The sequence below is a fragment of the Macaca fascicularis genome, chromosome 18, assembly GCF_037993035.2.
Source record: "Macaca fascicularis isolate 582-1 chromosome 18, T2T-MFA8v1.1".
NCBI lineage: Eukaryota > Metazoa > Chordata > Mammalia > Primates > Cercopithecidae > Macaca > Macaca fascicularis.
In genome coordinates, this window is record NC_088392.1 from 1,657,865 (window position 1) to 1,673,564 (window position 15,700).

At 46.6% G+C, this 15,700-nt stretch overlaps 1 protein-coding gene across 50 annotated transcripts in view; it reads right to left on the reverse strand.

Annotated features, from left to right (window-relative positions):
- ATP9B (ATPase phospholipid transporting 9B (putative)) overlaps positions 1 to 15,700 on the reverse strand; it is a 296,871-nt gene that overhangs the window by 68,057 nt on the left and 213,114 nt on the right. For all 50 annotated transcript variants that reach the window (XR_012427204.1, XR_012427206.1, XR_012427202.1 and 47 more), the window contains 2 exons: positions 8,085 to 8,197; positions 4,571 to 4,819 (listed from right to left, as the gene is read on the reverse strand). Coding sequence is in view for 43 of the 50 variants with exons in the window: in XM_065533602.2 (XP_065389674.1) it covers positions 4,571 to 4,819; positions 8,085 to 8,197 (362 nt within the window). In the remaining 7 variants the exon portion in view is untranslated. The remainder of the gene's footprint in view (positions 1 to 4,570; positions 4,820 to 8,084; positions 8,198 to 15,700) is intronic.

The following is a 15,700-nucleotide window of genomic DNA, read 5'->3' on the forward strand; positions in this document are numbered from 1 at the left end:
CTCCTCCTCAATTATCAACACACATTTATTCTGTTCTGTCTTCTTTGGGCTACAAATCGGTTCTAGTTATTACTCATAAGGCAATTTTCCAAACATTCTAAACTCATAGGGGTATATTCTGACTTCTTACTTAATTTTAATCAGCAAAATGACGATGCCCTTCCCAGCGCTGGAAATGCCGTACTATGCATGATCAGGTGCACACGCCAGCTCTGCTTCCTCATGGTGGCCACAGTCTGTCCCTATTCTCACCTTTCCACGGCAAGGACTTGAGTCTCTGCTGCAAGATGTATTATCACCAGAGAAAGAGGCTCTCTCACACCCCTCTACTCTTCTTCCTGTCTCTTCTCCACGTGCCTCCCTGTCTGTCCGGCCCACCTGCTGATCAGCAACAGAGGGGTTTTAGGCTCATATCTCCACTGTCTGTGGAATTAGAATTGAGCACCTTTCATATCTATACATTCAGAAATTGAACGAGTATCCTAACACTTTCTAAGATACAAATTTTAGTTTTTTAACCTGTGAATTTGCTTTGTCTTTGTTTAGAATCTTAATTTTCTACTCGTTCAATAGTCATGGAACCTACACTCACTCTGCATCTTCTTTTGTTTAAATAGCTTTATGGAGACACTATTCACCCACTTAAAATGTACAATTTAATTGATTTTAGCATATTCACAGAGTTGTGTAACCAACATGATAATCTATTTTAAAACATTTTCATCCCCCTAAGAGAAACCTTCTACTTGCTAAAGGTCACTCCTCAGCCCTTGACCTTTTACCTGCTGGGGATCACTCCACAACCCCTGATCTTGTACCTGCTGGGGATCACTCCTCCCCTGACCTTCCATCTGCCGGGGATCACTCCTCCCCTGACCTTCCACCTGCCGGGGATCACTCCTCCCCTGACCTTCCACCTGCCGGGGATCACTCCTCCCCTGACCTTCCACCTGCCGGGGATCACTCCTCCCCTGACCTTCCACCTGCCGGGGATCACTCCTCCCCTGACCTTCCGCCTGCCGGGGATCACTCCTCCCCTGACCTTCCGCCTGCCGGGGATCACTCCTCCCCTGACCTTCCGCCTGCCGGGGATCACTCCTCCCCTGACCTTCCGCCTGCCGGGGATCACTCCTCCCCTGACCTTCCGCCTGCCGGGGATCACTCCTCCCCTGACCTTCCGCCTGCCGGGGATCACTCCTCCCCTGACCTTCCGCCTGCCGGGGATCACTCCTCCCCTGACCTTCCGCCTGCCGGGGATCACTCCTCCCCTGACCTTCCGCCTGCCGGGGATCACTCCTCCCCTGACCTTCCGCCTGCCGGGGATCACTCCTCCCCTGACCTTCCGCCTGCCGGGGATCACTCCTCCCCTGACCTTCCGCCTGCCGGGGATCACTCCTCCCCTGACCTTCCGCCTGCCGGGGATCACTCCTCCCCTGACCTTCCGCCTGCCGGGGATCACTCCTCCCCTGACCATCCACCTGCCGGGGATCACTCCTCCCCTGACCTTCCACCTGCCGGGGATCACTCCTCCCCTGACCATCCACCTGCCGGGGATCACTCCTCCCCTGACCTTCCGCCTGCCGGGGATCACTCCTCCCCTGACCTTCCGCCTGCCGGGGATCACTCCTCCCCTGACCTTCTGCCTGCCGGGGATCACTCCTCCCCTGACCATCCACCTGCCGGGGATCACTCCTCCCCTGACCTTCCGCCTGCCGGGGATCACTCCTCCCCTGACCATCTACCTGCCGGGGATCACTCCTCCCCTGACCTTCCGCCTGCCGGGGATCACTCCTCCCCTGACCTTCCACCTGCCGGGGATCACTCCTCCCCTGACCATCTACCTGCCGGGGATCACTCCTCCCCTGACCTTCCACCTGCCGGGGATCACTCCTCCCCTGACCTTCTACCTGCCGGGGATCACTCCTCCCCTGACCATCTACCTGCCGGGGATCACTCCTCCCCTGACCATCTACCTGCCGGGGATCACTCCTCCCCTGACCTTCTACCTGCCGGGGATCACTCCTCCCCTGACCATCCACCTGCCGGGGATCACTCCTCCCCTGACCATCTACCTGCCGGGGATCACTCCTCCCCTGACCATCCACCTGCCGGGGATCACTCCTCCCCTGACCATCTACCTGCCGGGGATCACTCCTCCCCTGACCTTCCACCTGCCGGGGATCACTCCTCCCCTGACCTTCCACCTGCCGGGGATCACTCCTCCCCTGACCTTCCACCTGCCGGGGATCACTCCTCCCCTGACCATCTACCTGCCGGGGATCACTCCTCCCCTGACCATCTACCTGCCGGGGATCACTCCTCCCCTGACCATCTACCTGCCGGGGATCACTCCTCCCCTGACCATCCACCTGCCGGGGATCACTCCTCCCCTGACCATCTACCTGCCGGGGATCACTCCTCCCCTGACCTTCCACCTGCCGGGGATCACTCCTCCCCTGACCTTCCACCTGCCGGGGATCACTCCTCCCCTGACCATCTACCTGCCGGGGATCACTCCTCCCCTGACCATCCACCTGCCGGGGATCACTCCTCCCCTGACCTTCCACCTGCCGGGGATCACTCCTCCCCTGACCATCTACCTGCCGGGGATCACTCCTCCCCTGACCATCCACCTGCCGGGGATCACTCCTCCCCTGACCTTCCACCTGCCGGGGATCACTCCTCCCCTGACCATCTACCTGCCGGGGATCACTCCTCCCCTGACCATCTACCTGCCGGGGATCACTCCTCCCCTGACCATCCACCTGCCGGGGATCACTCCTCCCCTGACCTTCCACCTGCCGGGGATCACTCCTCCCCTGACCATCTACCTGCCGGGGATCACTCCTCCCCTGACCATCTACCTGCCGGGGATCACTCCTCCCCTGACCTTCCACCTGCCGGGGATCACTCCTCCCCTGACCATCTACCTGCCGGGGATCACTCCTCCCCTGACCTTCCACCTGCCGGGGATCACTCCTCCCCTGACCTTCCACCTGCCGGGGATCACTCCTCCCCTGACCTTCCACCTGCCGGGGATCACTCCTCCCCTGACCATCCACCTGCCGGGGATCACTCCTCCCCTGACCTTCCACCTGCCGGGGATCACTCCTCCCCTGACCTTCTACCTGCCGGGGATCACTCCTCAGACCCTGGCACCTGCTGCTCTGCTGTCTCCATGGGTCTGTCTGCTCTGGACGTGTCATGGCAATGAAATCACATAGGTCTGCTGGTTGCCTTCTGCACCTGCCTTCTTTCACTGAGCAAAAGGTTTCAAAAGTGCTTCAACACCATCACAGACACGGCTCCTTCCTGCCATTTGTGATTGGATGATGCTCCATGTGTGCGAACAGACCCCATTTTATTGATTGATTGATAGCTGATAGACATTTGGGCTGCCTCCACTTCCCGGCTCTAACACTGCTGTGAACATTAACATACAGGTCTTTGTTCTCATGTCTTTCGGGTGTACACCAAGGAGTGGAATTGTGAGGCATATGGTAATTCCATGTTTAATTGTTTCAGGAACACCCAGACTGTTCTCTAGAGTGGCTGCGCACTGTTCCAATCCCACCCGCAGTGCACGAAGGTTCCAATTCCTCTGCGTCCTCTCAGCACCTGCTATGGTCTGTCTTTTTGATTCCTGTTATCCTGGTGGGTGTGAAGTTGCATCTTGTCTCTCGGCTGAGATTCTATTCCATTATGGGGGGGACGATGGCGCTCTTTTGTAATAAACTCATCAACCAGAACCACCAGACTCCTCTCTTAAAAACATTAGATCTGATTTTTCTCTTTTTATTTTCACTTGAAGGTACCCCCCACCACCAATTATTTATGTATATGACACAGTTTTACAAAGTATCGGAAGATACTAGTTTGTTTACAGTGCTTCTGTGGTTGGCTTGATTACGGAACTATCTCAAGAACCTTGAAGGGACAAAGTGTATATAAAACTGTATATAAAATATACTAAGACATTAATTAAATAAATTTGATAATGATTTTACTGATCTAAAAATCAAAGAATGATGTAAAGTTAGAAATAACTAATTTACCATGTTTAAGATCTTACCATTTCTGTAGGTTTTGGAAATTTACATTCCGATTTTCTTTTGAAATAAATGCCCTGTATCAAAAATCTGGCAAAATATGTGTAAATTTAATATGGAAACCTGATGATTCAATTTGGACACGGAATCCAAAAAACCGGATGATGTAGCCACCCCAGTCCCAAACTTCAACAGTTTTATAACATGCAGCTTTGACACAAGTTAGTTTATGGAATCAGTAAACCTCGCTGGCATTTCTCATGCTGTTCCCTGTGACCAGCCCTGGGTGTTCTGGGATGTGCCGAGACGCGCCGGCCGCACGTCTGCATCTGCAAGGCCCAGGCTACGTCAGAGGCTACATGCTGGAATGAGCTGGGCAGTTTTCAACCTACAGCTAAAACATACATTAAAGCTACGGTAAACTGCTCCTCTATATTCCCCACCCCAGAAAGAATGAATCCTCATGACTTTTGAGTCCAAATGGAATGCACAAGCTCCCACGGTTTTGTGCTCTGACTGACCTCATCGGGGCTGGAAGCCTGGTAGGTGCGGTTCTCATCACTGAAGTCTTGGTCAGCCTCTGCGAACTCAGTCTCCCCAGTAACGCCGGCCCGAGACTCATACACAGGGGTCACGTTGTGACACAGCACGATGGCTTTCACGGCTTCATGGATTCGACTGCTGACACTTTTCCTAACTTTGGGAGCTGAAGATTGGGCTTTTCTTGGTGGAGTTGAACCAGTATTGTTTCCACCAGCTTGAGACTGCATCTTTAGAATATGAAACGTCACGTAATTAAAGATAGAGCAAAGAGATCTCGTTAACATGGAATTATTAACATATATGATTTTTATAAGTGAAGTAGCTAGAAATAAGTAGCCTCATTTGATTCTGATTATCTCCTAGAAAGCACTGATTAATGAGTTATATTTTTAAGCCTAGTACTATGAAGCGCTTTGATACATCCAGGTTGTCAAATACACCAAAATATTCACTATACTACTTAAAAATCTGATAATTTGTTTTGACTGTATTCATTTCAACAACGGCAATGATTTGCTACGTCATTAAACCCCTATTTATTCATGACTTCTAAAAGCAGAGTCAGTTAAAGAACAAAATGAAATGGTATACTTACAACTGCTTTCAGCTTTCTTTAAATAGTGTTGTACATAAAATTGTATAAAGCTAAAAGCAGGACAATATTTTTAAGAATCTTCCCTTAATACCATAAATGAATCCTGCTTTCAGTAGTCTCAGTTTAGACAGTCCAGTTTTGTGGATAATAACAACCGAATACAATCCTAAATTGCATTCAGAGGAAAAACGACTCCAAGTCACATCTTAGAATTCTGCTCCCTTAAAATACAATCCTAAGTTGCCTTCAGAGGAAAAACGACCCCGTGTCTTATCTCGGAATCCTGCTCTCTCAAAGCAAGTCCTCATTTAGGGCTTATGTCTGTGCCTGGCTCTCCTCAGCCTCAGCCGTGTTTAAGAGGTTTCACGGCACCACCGAAGTGATAACTTTTTATTATTCACCTCCTATGTGGTGGAGGGTGTCAGAGGACACTCCCCCTGACCGGAACAGGGCGCCAAACGTTTCTTCAGCTGACTTCGGAGTAACTCATGACAATCCTCCTTAGAAACCAAGACTCTCACGTTTGGACGGAGTGCACAGATCCAATGAACTGTGAATCTCCTGCCCATCAAATTACAGTGGTGCCGAATGAAGGGTTTAACTTTCTGCTCAGCTGGTGCTGCCTTTCAGTGAGGACCCAGCCCATCTGCGCCTGCTCACGCTGCTGCGGGACAGCAAACTCAGCTGGCTCCCTCCTTCCAAACTACGTGATGTTTGCTGATGCCTGCACAATTTAATGTCACACAAATTCCATGAAAGATTATGCCCTCTATCACCAAATGCCTCCAGCGGGGAAATATAATCAGGTTATAAAAGATTTGTGTTGCACGGCAGTGGACCTACTAGACTCCTGTCGTCTTAGTAATAAAACAGAATACCAATAGAGAATCAGACCAATTTCACATAAGAAGTACTGTCTGTTTAGCTAACAGAAGCTTTCAGCAAAAATGATTTTTAAAAGTTCTCTTAGGTGGAAGCACAGTATTTACTGTGTTTATATAATGATGCTTCATCTTTTCTGCTTTTAATTTTTCCTAATAACTTATTTGAAGCTATTAAAATTACATTCACAGATAATAATTTTTAAAAAGCAGATCTCATCTGGTACTATTTCAATGTAGAAATAGATTCCTGGGAGAAACTGTACTTCTTCTCCTTTAAAGATTTTTCTTCTATTAATAAATATCCTAGGTTACAAATATTCTGTATCTAAATGAATTACATCCAAAATAATAATGTGTTTGGCTGTGTATACATATGTTTGTTTGCTTATGTGTGTGGATAAACATTCCATATGCTAAATATATACACATATGAGACTTCTTCCATTTGACAGCATGCCAACAGTAAAGCTTATGCCAGACTGGTAGCAAGTATACAAGAGAGAGAAGGTTTTCAAAAACCTGAATACAATGCTGACCACCGTATGCTACTCTGGAGTTGTCAAGAGTAGAAACGCTGCAATGGGAAAGTGTCATTTAGTCTAGTCTCTGCAAAAATCAAGTTTGAAACAAATTACTGTTTGTTTCAAAAAGTCTCCTAGACTCCACAGCTGACATCGCTGAGTGGCCTCTGCAAGTCTGGGCAGTAGTGCCGTGCAACGCTGGGAACTGTCACCCCCCAAGGCGAGCTGTGTACACTTTTGAACCTGATAGGCCTTAGCTCGTTATTATGTGTATTACTGTATTCAAAATAAGTCAACAAACAAGCAAGCAGAAAAAGGGCCTCAGGAGGTGTAAATTCCTGACGCACACTGCAGCCTTGTCTGCTAGTCTCTTAAATTGATTCTCTCAGATCTCCAGGTTTGATGACACTGAATCAGTGACTTCTAATTATGACAGGCACAAAAAAAAGAATGCAAATGAATGACAAGGAAACACTCCTCGGGGCCAGGGCTGTGCTCCACGTGGTGGCTCTGAGGTGCCTACTGCCAGAACGTGGCTGTTAGGATGACCTGGGGCCCTGGACAGACTCTGTACGCAACCCACTGCCTATAAAATCTCCGGCAAGTGCTACAGCCTCCAGGCTAAATCCTGCTTTAAAAGCAAATATAGGCTGAGTATCCCTGATCCAAAAATCTAAAATTGGAAATGTTCCAAAACTCAAAGCTTTTTGAACGCTATTGATGCTCAAAGGGATGTTCGGATAAGGGATTACAGGTGTTCAACCAGTAAGGATAATGCAAATATTCCAAATCTGAAAAAAATCCAGAATCCAAAACACTTCTGGTCCTAAGCATTTTAAATAAGGGATACTCAACCCCTAATTCCTGTTCTCAGAACTTCAGAGAGCTTTGGCCCCAGTGAAAGGCAGAGTCCTTATCTATTAGGGGCACATAATAAATATTTACAGGTGAAAGAATGTGGTATTTGAGCTCCATGTCGTAATATAATAATAATAATGAAGAACACCTACAGATGAAACATCACCACCTGGGCACTGATGACAGGAAGGTGAGTGACAGATATGAGGTTCCTAACACTACAGTGTCTACTTTTGTCCACTGAAAAGGCAAAAAAAGAATTTACCTTTAAAAATATGAGAATGTTTTATTATAGAGAAAAACAGGACTGTTAGAAAACATATTGATGTAGTATCCTACTGAATATTCTTCAAATACAATGTTTATTGAATAATTTTTTACAAATAACTCACTAGTAAAATGTAATATGAATAAATGACTTAAGCACACTATGCCTTCTACGATTTCACTCATGTAGAAATGCTCATCAAAGACGATTTCCTGATTCGTATATTCGAACGGATGACTGAAGTAGGAGGATGTTAAGACCACCGAGAAGTGTGCTAATTTACAGACGGGAACACACGAGGCTGGGGTGGACTCATGGCACGGGATGTGTGTGGAAGCAGATCCCACACAGGAGGAACCCACTTACCTGTGAGTAGGAGTCCCTGACATGGCTCTGGATCTCATCCATTGTGTCGGCTCCATAGGACACGGTGCCCAGGTGGAGCCGCTTAAACACCATTTCATTCTGGGTGAGGGTTCCTAGGATAAAGGGGACAACAGCAAACACATTAATGCAGGAGGCCTCGGGGAAGGCCCAGCTTTCCTACTGCACACACTGCACACCCACGTGCTGAAGCAGCTGGGATGCCCGACAGTATAATACAAAGTAGCATTAAGATTGTTACTTGCTACTATTTTCATTTTAACAGGAAGAACAAGGTATTTTCTCCCTAGCATGTCAAGGTACTCTTACAACATTTTTGTGGGTTTTTTTTTCTTTTTTTTTTTTTGAGACTGGGTCTCACTGTGTTGTCCAGGCTGGAGTGCAGTGGCATTACCACAGCTCACTGCAGCCTCCACCTCCTGGGCTCCTGATCCTCCTGCCTCAGCCTCCCGAATAGCTGGGACTACAGGTGCATGACACCACACCCAGCTAATGTTTTTGTTTTTTGTAGAGGCAGGGACTCCCTACGTTGCCCAGCCTGGTCTCAAACGATCCTTCTGTCTTGGCCTCCCAAAGTGTTGTGATTACAGACGTGGGCCACTGCGCAGCCAGCCTCTAACAACGTTTAATAATGGGAAGGACTCCAGTTATACGAAGAAAGTCCAGTCATTACCTTTCAGCTCAGAGCTGTTATTTGGAACAAATGCAACTTTCGCCTGTTCTGAAAGAGGCAGGCATAAAACTAGAAAACTGAGTCACCACCTTTATAATTACAATATAGAACACTGCCTGAAAAAGACATCAACGTGCCCCAAATGAGGGTGTCCATTAATTTTTTTAAAAAATCTGTTTCAAAAAATTAGGTCTTTTTAGCTGAACAGAAACGGATATTTCAGATGTGTTTAATCCTTAGCATCTATGTGCATCCCTTGGAATGACAGACAGGAGGTCTGTGAAACAGACGGCTTTTCTTTAGTATTTTCCAAATACTGGGTTATCTGAATGTGCCTCCCCAATGCCTGCTCCTCAGTGGACCAAGGCAGAAGGACCACAGTGCTTACTTAGGAGGACTGCCAGAAAAGTTGGGCCATGTATTAGGTGACAAAGAGATCTCACTTAACCTAAAAATACACATATTACATATGCATGTTTTATTTATTTGGCTTTATAGAAGCAAAGTAGCACAGGGAAGCTCAAATACCCTCTGGATATGTATGTAGCGAGCTGCCATGCGTGGTGCTTCCACCTTGCCCCAGAGGTGGGCAGGGTGGTGTCTGCACTTAGATCACAATGTGCTGTGATGCTGCGTGGTGCTTTCACCTTGTCCCTTGTCCGGGGGAGGGGTGGATTCTGCATTTATTTCACAACATGCTGCAATGTGGTGCTTTCACCTTGTCCCTTGTCCTGGGAGCAGGGCGGGGGTTCTGTACTTATTTCACAGCACATCCAAGAAGGGTTATCCACGGCTACTGACGACGTTATAAATCTGAGTATGAACAATGACACAGCCAATCGATTGCAATAAAAGTTGGACTTTCCACATGGTTGCAAAACATCCATTAAAATATTCACTCATTTTTATGTTCTTTGGCATGAGTGGTACTGGAATATAACCCAAAGCATTTTCATGTCTATGGTACCCTCTAATGGCATGAGGATTAGAGCACAGAGTTAATCCCAAGACATCAGTTAGGATCACAGCACAACAGGTCACCTGGCTCAGAGCCTTCCATCAGGACACAGCACTTACTTTAAAAGAGAAGGAAAATACAGCTTACAATTACTATTTTAGAGATTGTTTTGATAAATTCTCTTAAGAGAGATATAATAAGGTTTTAGAAATTCCAAATAGCAGCTAACTATCTACCTGAGATACCTGTCAGTTTTATAGATTTTGCCTTCCACAACGTTTTATGAAGCACCTTTAAACTGGCTGTGCTCTGTGTACCTTGAAAAAATGTCTCCAAGTTTCATAAATCTAAGTGGAAACAAAATCATCAAAATTACATGACAGGTAGTTTAAACCTTTTTATTTTGTCATGCTACCCTTGTTAAATAAGTATAATTAAAATACTAGGCTATATTAAATAATGCAGTTAGCAGCAATTTGGTCTCCGAATAACATAATGAAGTTCTACAAGTGCTTTATATTTTTGTTTGTTTGTTTTCTGAGACAGAGTCTCACTCTGTTGCCCAGGCTGGAATGCAGTGGCATGATCTCGGCTCACTGCAACCTCTGCCTCCCAGGGTTCAAGTGATTCTCCTGCCTCAGTCTCCCCAGTAGCTGGGATTACAGACGTGCGCCACCACGCCCGGCTAAATTTTGTATTTTTAGTAGAGCCGGGGTTTCACCATGTTGGCCAGGCTGGTCTGGAACTCCTGACCTCAGGTCATCTGTCCGCCTTGGCCTCCCAAACTGCTGGGATAACAGGCATGAGTCACCACACCTGGCCTATGAGTGCTTTAAATAGCAAAAATGTGAGATGAAAAATGATAGTTTTATCATTGCCAACAGTTAAAAGATAATGAAACCTTCCATTAATTCATATTAGGGTAACTACAAAGTTTACCTCTATTATGTGTGCCTAAGTAAGCAGCTCTCTGAAAAATTATTTAACAAATGTGCTAAATTAAAAACATGTTATTTAGCAGATTGAGATAACAAAAGTATTTCCTTTAGACTTTTTTTTCTTACACTGAGTGTGAAGCATGATAATTTAGGGTGAGGAATCGTAATGAGGCATAAATCCTATGCAATTTGTAAACAGGACTATATGCCACTTTTTAAAATCCAACTTTTTTATTATGAACCATTTCATATGTAAAGTTAAAAGAATATTATAATGAACACCTGTATAACTCTTACCAAGAATGAACAATTATTTCTTTAGGATTTTAAACGACTTTATCCAAGTACACAAAGAACCCTAAAGAAAAAAATAGCATTTCATTTTCCATCCAGTCCTCGCTCGGCATGTTTGTTGGGCGGCTGTGACAGGCTCTGGGTGTGGAGTCAGCTGCAAGTGCAGAAGTTCCACTGGGATGTGAGGTGCTGTTGTCCACGGCCCCCCAGCCCCTGGCTCAAGTCTCAGTGTCCTCACAAACAGGTATGTGTCCTCACCGCAACCACATGCAACCCACAGCCCAACCTCGCTCTCCCTCAACAGCCTACACCTCTCTGTCCCTCAGCACCCGCTGAGACATCCGAAAGGGGCCTGTCTGGCCCCTCTGGCCTCTCCCGACGGGCACCTTCCCCGAGAAGGGCAAGGCCTCCCACTCAGCCTCCTTACTGTGCAAGCACTGCAGGGTGGTCCAAGGATGACATGAGGGCACCCAGGTGACACGCCTGACCCAATCAGTCCTGGATAAATGGGAGCTGCTCTTCCGCAGCCACCATCACCACCACCATCCTTTCCTCACTTTTTGGATTCAACAACCTCCCAAATGTTCTCATCCTCTTAATCCCGCCTCAGACACGGAGTGAGCCCCTCCTGAAGCGCCTTCGCTCTGCCCTCTCACCACGCGTCCTGACTGCAGCCTCTTCCGTGGCTTCCTGAGCTCAGCTCCAACATTCTTTAACCTATCTTCCCAGCAATGCTATTTCCGAAGACAAACACCTCCTCATTCTAGTGCATTGCTTTTAGTGACCACCCGTGCCTTGCCACTGCTTACAAATCTACGCATCCACTCCTAAGACGGAGACAAGGCTCTGCACAGCCCGGCCTACAGCTGCTCCTCGTGGCCCAGCACAGGGCTCTGGAGAGCTGCCCGTGTGCAGCAGGAGCTACAGTGCTCCAGACAGTGATTCCCACATTCCCATAAATACCAACTTAACTGAGAATTTGTGTATTCTCATGAAAAGGCATCACTACCCATTGAGCTTGGGAGTAGATAACCCTGGGTCCAAATCCTGCTGTAACCTGCAGGCCTCAGAACTTCCTAAGAGTTGATTTAAGCTCTCCAAGCCTCAGTTTATTCACCTGTAAAATATGGAATACACCTCATATGTTGCATGGATACTGCAAGACAATGCACAAAGTGCCCCAAACACAAAGAGGGTGAGGGCGCCTTTCCTAAAGAACCCCACAGCATAATGGGGAGAGAGACTGCAAGAGATCACGCTACTGAGAGGCACTAATGCAGGGTCTGCGAGGTGCACTCACAGGAGACCGCAGAGGGGGGCAGGGACTGCTCCCAGGAGTGGTGGCATCTGACCTGTGACTTGAAGGATATGAATTTACTAGCGGTTTCCACAGGAGAAGCGCTCCAAGAAGAGGGAGCTGTATGTTCTTGGCTCGCACATGGGTCTGGGAGCAAAGACAAATGCCTGTGAATGGAAAAGACACACTCAGGAGAAGGGGCTGGAGAGGGAGGAGTGGGCGAGGAGCTCTCTAGGTCCCATTAGGGGAGCACCGTAAAGCAGAGTCTCCCGTCCACCAAGAGGGCATACAGAGCCAGGCTCAGGAGTCCTGGCTTCATTCTGGATGGACCCCATCCAGGTAACAGAGTTAACTGAGGCATTATTCTAAGGACAGAGTGGCGGGGGTCAAATGTAGGGGAGAGAGCTGGTATCAAAGTCTAAGTGAAGGATGATGTGGCAGCAGGCATCAAGATAGAAAGGAAGAGGCAAATGCATGAAATCTTCAGAAGTCTAGAAAAGAGCATTGACTGGGCTTGGGAACCGAATGTGGAGCTCTGGATCCGAGACCTCGAAGAGCGGCTCAGGCTGACTGCCTTGCTCAGCGAGGCCGGCCCTCAACAAGAAACAGGAATTAAGAAAGTAGACAGCTTTGGGAGAAGGGCAGAAGACACAGGTGGTGAGTCTGAAGTGGCTATGGGACAGCCACTCTGCCTCTTGTGAAGGAGGAACGTCTTTCCTCATACTGATGTTCTGTTCCCATATCCTCTTTGGTGCAATGCCATTTTCTAGGTTCTGTGTCCATTGAAATATCCCCCAATACCACACAGTCTTGAGGACTGCAGCTTATTTAAGTCTTGAAATCTGGTAATGAGTCCTCCAACTTTCTTCTTTGTCAAAATCACTTTAGCTATCCTGCTCCTTTGCCTTAAAAACAAATTCAGAAATAATCTTACCTACAAAACAAATCTTGATAGAAACTGAATTAAACCTGAATATCGAAAAGAGAAGTGACATTTTTAGTGTGTGGAGACTTTAGGTCCATGAGCAAACTCACTCTCTCTGTTTATTTCGGTCTGTTTTGGTTCCTTTCATGAGTGTTACGTAGTTTTCAGCCCACAAGTCCCACACATTATATATTAGATTCACAGCAAACTACTGCTCTTTTGTCAAGGAATTATAAACGACACTGTACTTTTCATTTCAGCTGGCACATACGCACTGCAAGTGTGGATACACAATTGGTTTCTGCATGTGGTCAGTCTACCCCTGACCATGCCGAACTTACTGCTTCACAGAACTTTTTGCACATTCCTTGGATTATCTAGGTAGATAATTATGCCATCTGCAGAGAGGGACAGTTTCCTTTATTTTTTTTATTTTTAAATTTATTTTATTTTATTTTTGAGACAGAGTCTCACTCTGTCGCCCAGGCTGGTGTGCAGTGGCGCGATCTCAGCTCACTGCAAGCTCCGCCTCCTGGGTTCCTGCCATTCTCCTGCCTCAGCCTCCCGAGTAGCTGGGACTACAGGCGCCGCCACCAGGCCTGGCTAGTTTTTTGTATTTTTAGTAGAGACGGGGTTTCACCGTGTTAGCCAGGATGGTCTCAATCTCCTGACCTCGTGATCCACCCGTCTCGGCCTCCCAAAGTGCTGGGATTACAGGCTTGAGCCACCGCGCCTGGCCTTTTTTCTTTATTTTTAACTTGATTTCTTCCTTTCTGATATCCATGCCTTGTATTCCCCTTTCTTACCGTACGGCACTATGGAGAGTGCTGGAGTGCTGGGCAAGCACCCGTGCTTCCTTCCTGACCTGGGGAAAGCACGCGTCTCCATCACACGGAGTGACGCCTCAGCCTCGGGTCTTTAAGATTCTCTTCAGCAAGCTGAGGATGTTCCCCTCTAGTCCTTGTTTTCTGAGTCTTCTTCCTAAATCATGTACGAGGGCTACATCTGTCAGATGCTTTTCTGCATCCTTTCCTGCTCTTTATACCCAGGCCTGTTCCGTTAAGGTCACTGTGGTGTTTCCTTCCTAATTACCGATCAGGCTAGCATTAGATACAATTACTGCACGACAATGTAGAGTCTTATCAAGGCGAAACATGAAATCCTGAGTCCCTGAGTAGCTATTTTATCTCCTTAAACTAAACATAATATAAGGTATTTTAAAGTGCAACAAATTTCTCTATTAAGAAGAGAATTTTTGACCTGGAAAGTACAAACTCCTACATCTAAATATAGTATAACTAAGCTACAGGACAAGCTACGGTCCTAATGGACACCCACATAGATCATCATGAAATTCCACAACCCACTTGTCTCACTAAAAAGTAGATGTATTACCAAAAAAACCCGTAACATATAAAATGTGTATTTAATTTTACTGAGTGCCTCATAACGTGCAATGAGAACGGTGGGCCGCATCTGGCTGGTCCCTGTGGGGTCTGGGTCGTCTCTGTCTCCTCTCTGGGTCGTCTCTATGTCTTCTCTCTGGGTCGTCTGTCTTCTCCGTGGGTTATCCCTGTCTTCTCTCTCGGTCTCTAGCTGCTGAGCATGCATCTCCCCCACTGCAGTGGAATCTCCAGGAAGGCAGTGTCTGTATTATCCCAACTCTATCCCCAGAACCTGACTCCTAAATAGCAGCCAAAAGTTGCTGATTTAAATTTTTAAAAAAGAATTACGATAATGAGCCTAATTTTCAAAACCAGGATACTGGAAGGTATATAGAAGACTGCTGTAAACAGAAATCAAACACCTGCACTATTGTTTCTGCCCTGGATGAAAATATTTTCTGTGTGGAATCCAAAGTTGGAAATATTATACAAAAATCCGGAAGATACCTTCTGTATTTAGTTCTTTCCTGTCCTTAAAAATAATTGGGATTTATTTGAAAAATCTGTTTTTTACCTTGTTATTGATGTTGCAAAGTGCAGCTAGTGTAGGATGCTCACCACACGTGTGTTTGGGAACATGCAGATAAATTTAAAGCCACATAAGATCTTTAGGAAAAAAACATACAATTTATGGTAACTGATTTTTGAAACTATGTGCTATTAAGTTATTAATACCTGTCTCACTCCTTCTGGGCTGCTATAACATGATGGCTCATACCTGTCATTCCAGCACTTTGGGAGGTCAAGATAGGAGGATGGCTTGAGCCCAGGAGTTCAAGACCAGCCTGAGCAACACAGTGAGACTCGATCTCTATCAAGAATACAAAAATTAGCTGGGCATGGCAGCACACACCTGTAGTCTCAGCTACTAGTGAGGTTGAGGCAGGAAGATCGACTGAGCTCAGGAGTTTGAGGCTGCAGTGAGCTGTGATCACGACACTGCACTCCAGCCTGAGTCACAAAGCAAGACCGAGAACCTGTCTTTAAAAAAAAAACAAAAACAAAAACAAACAAAAAAAACCCCATAAATCCAGTGGTTTATAAACAACAAATGTTTACTTCTCATAG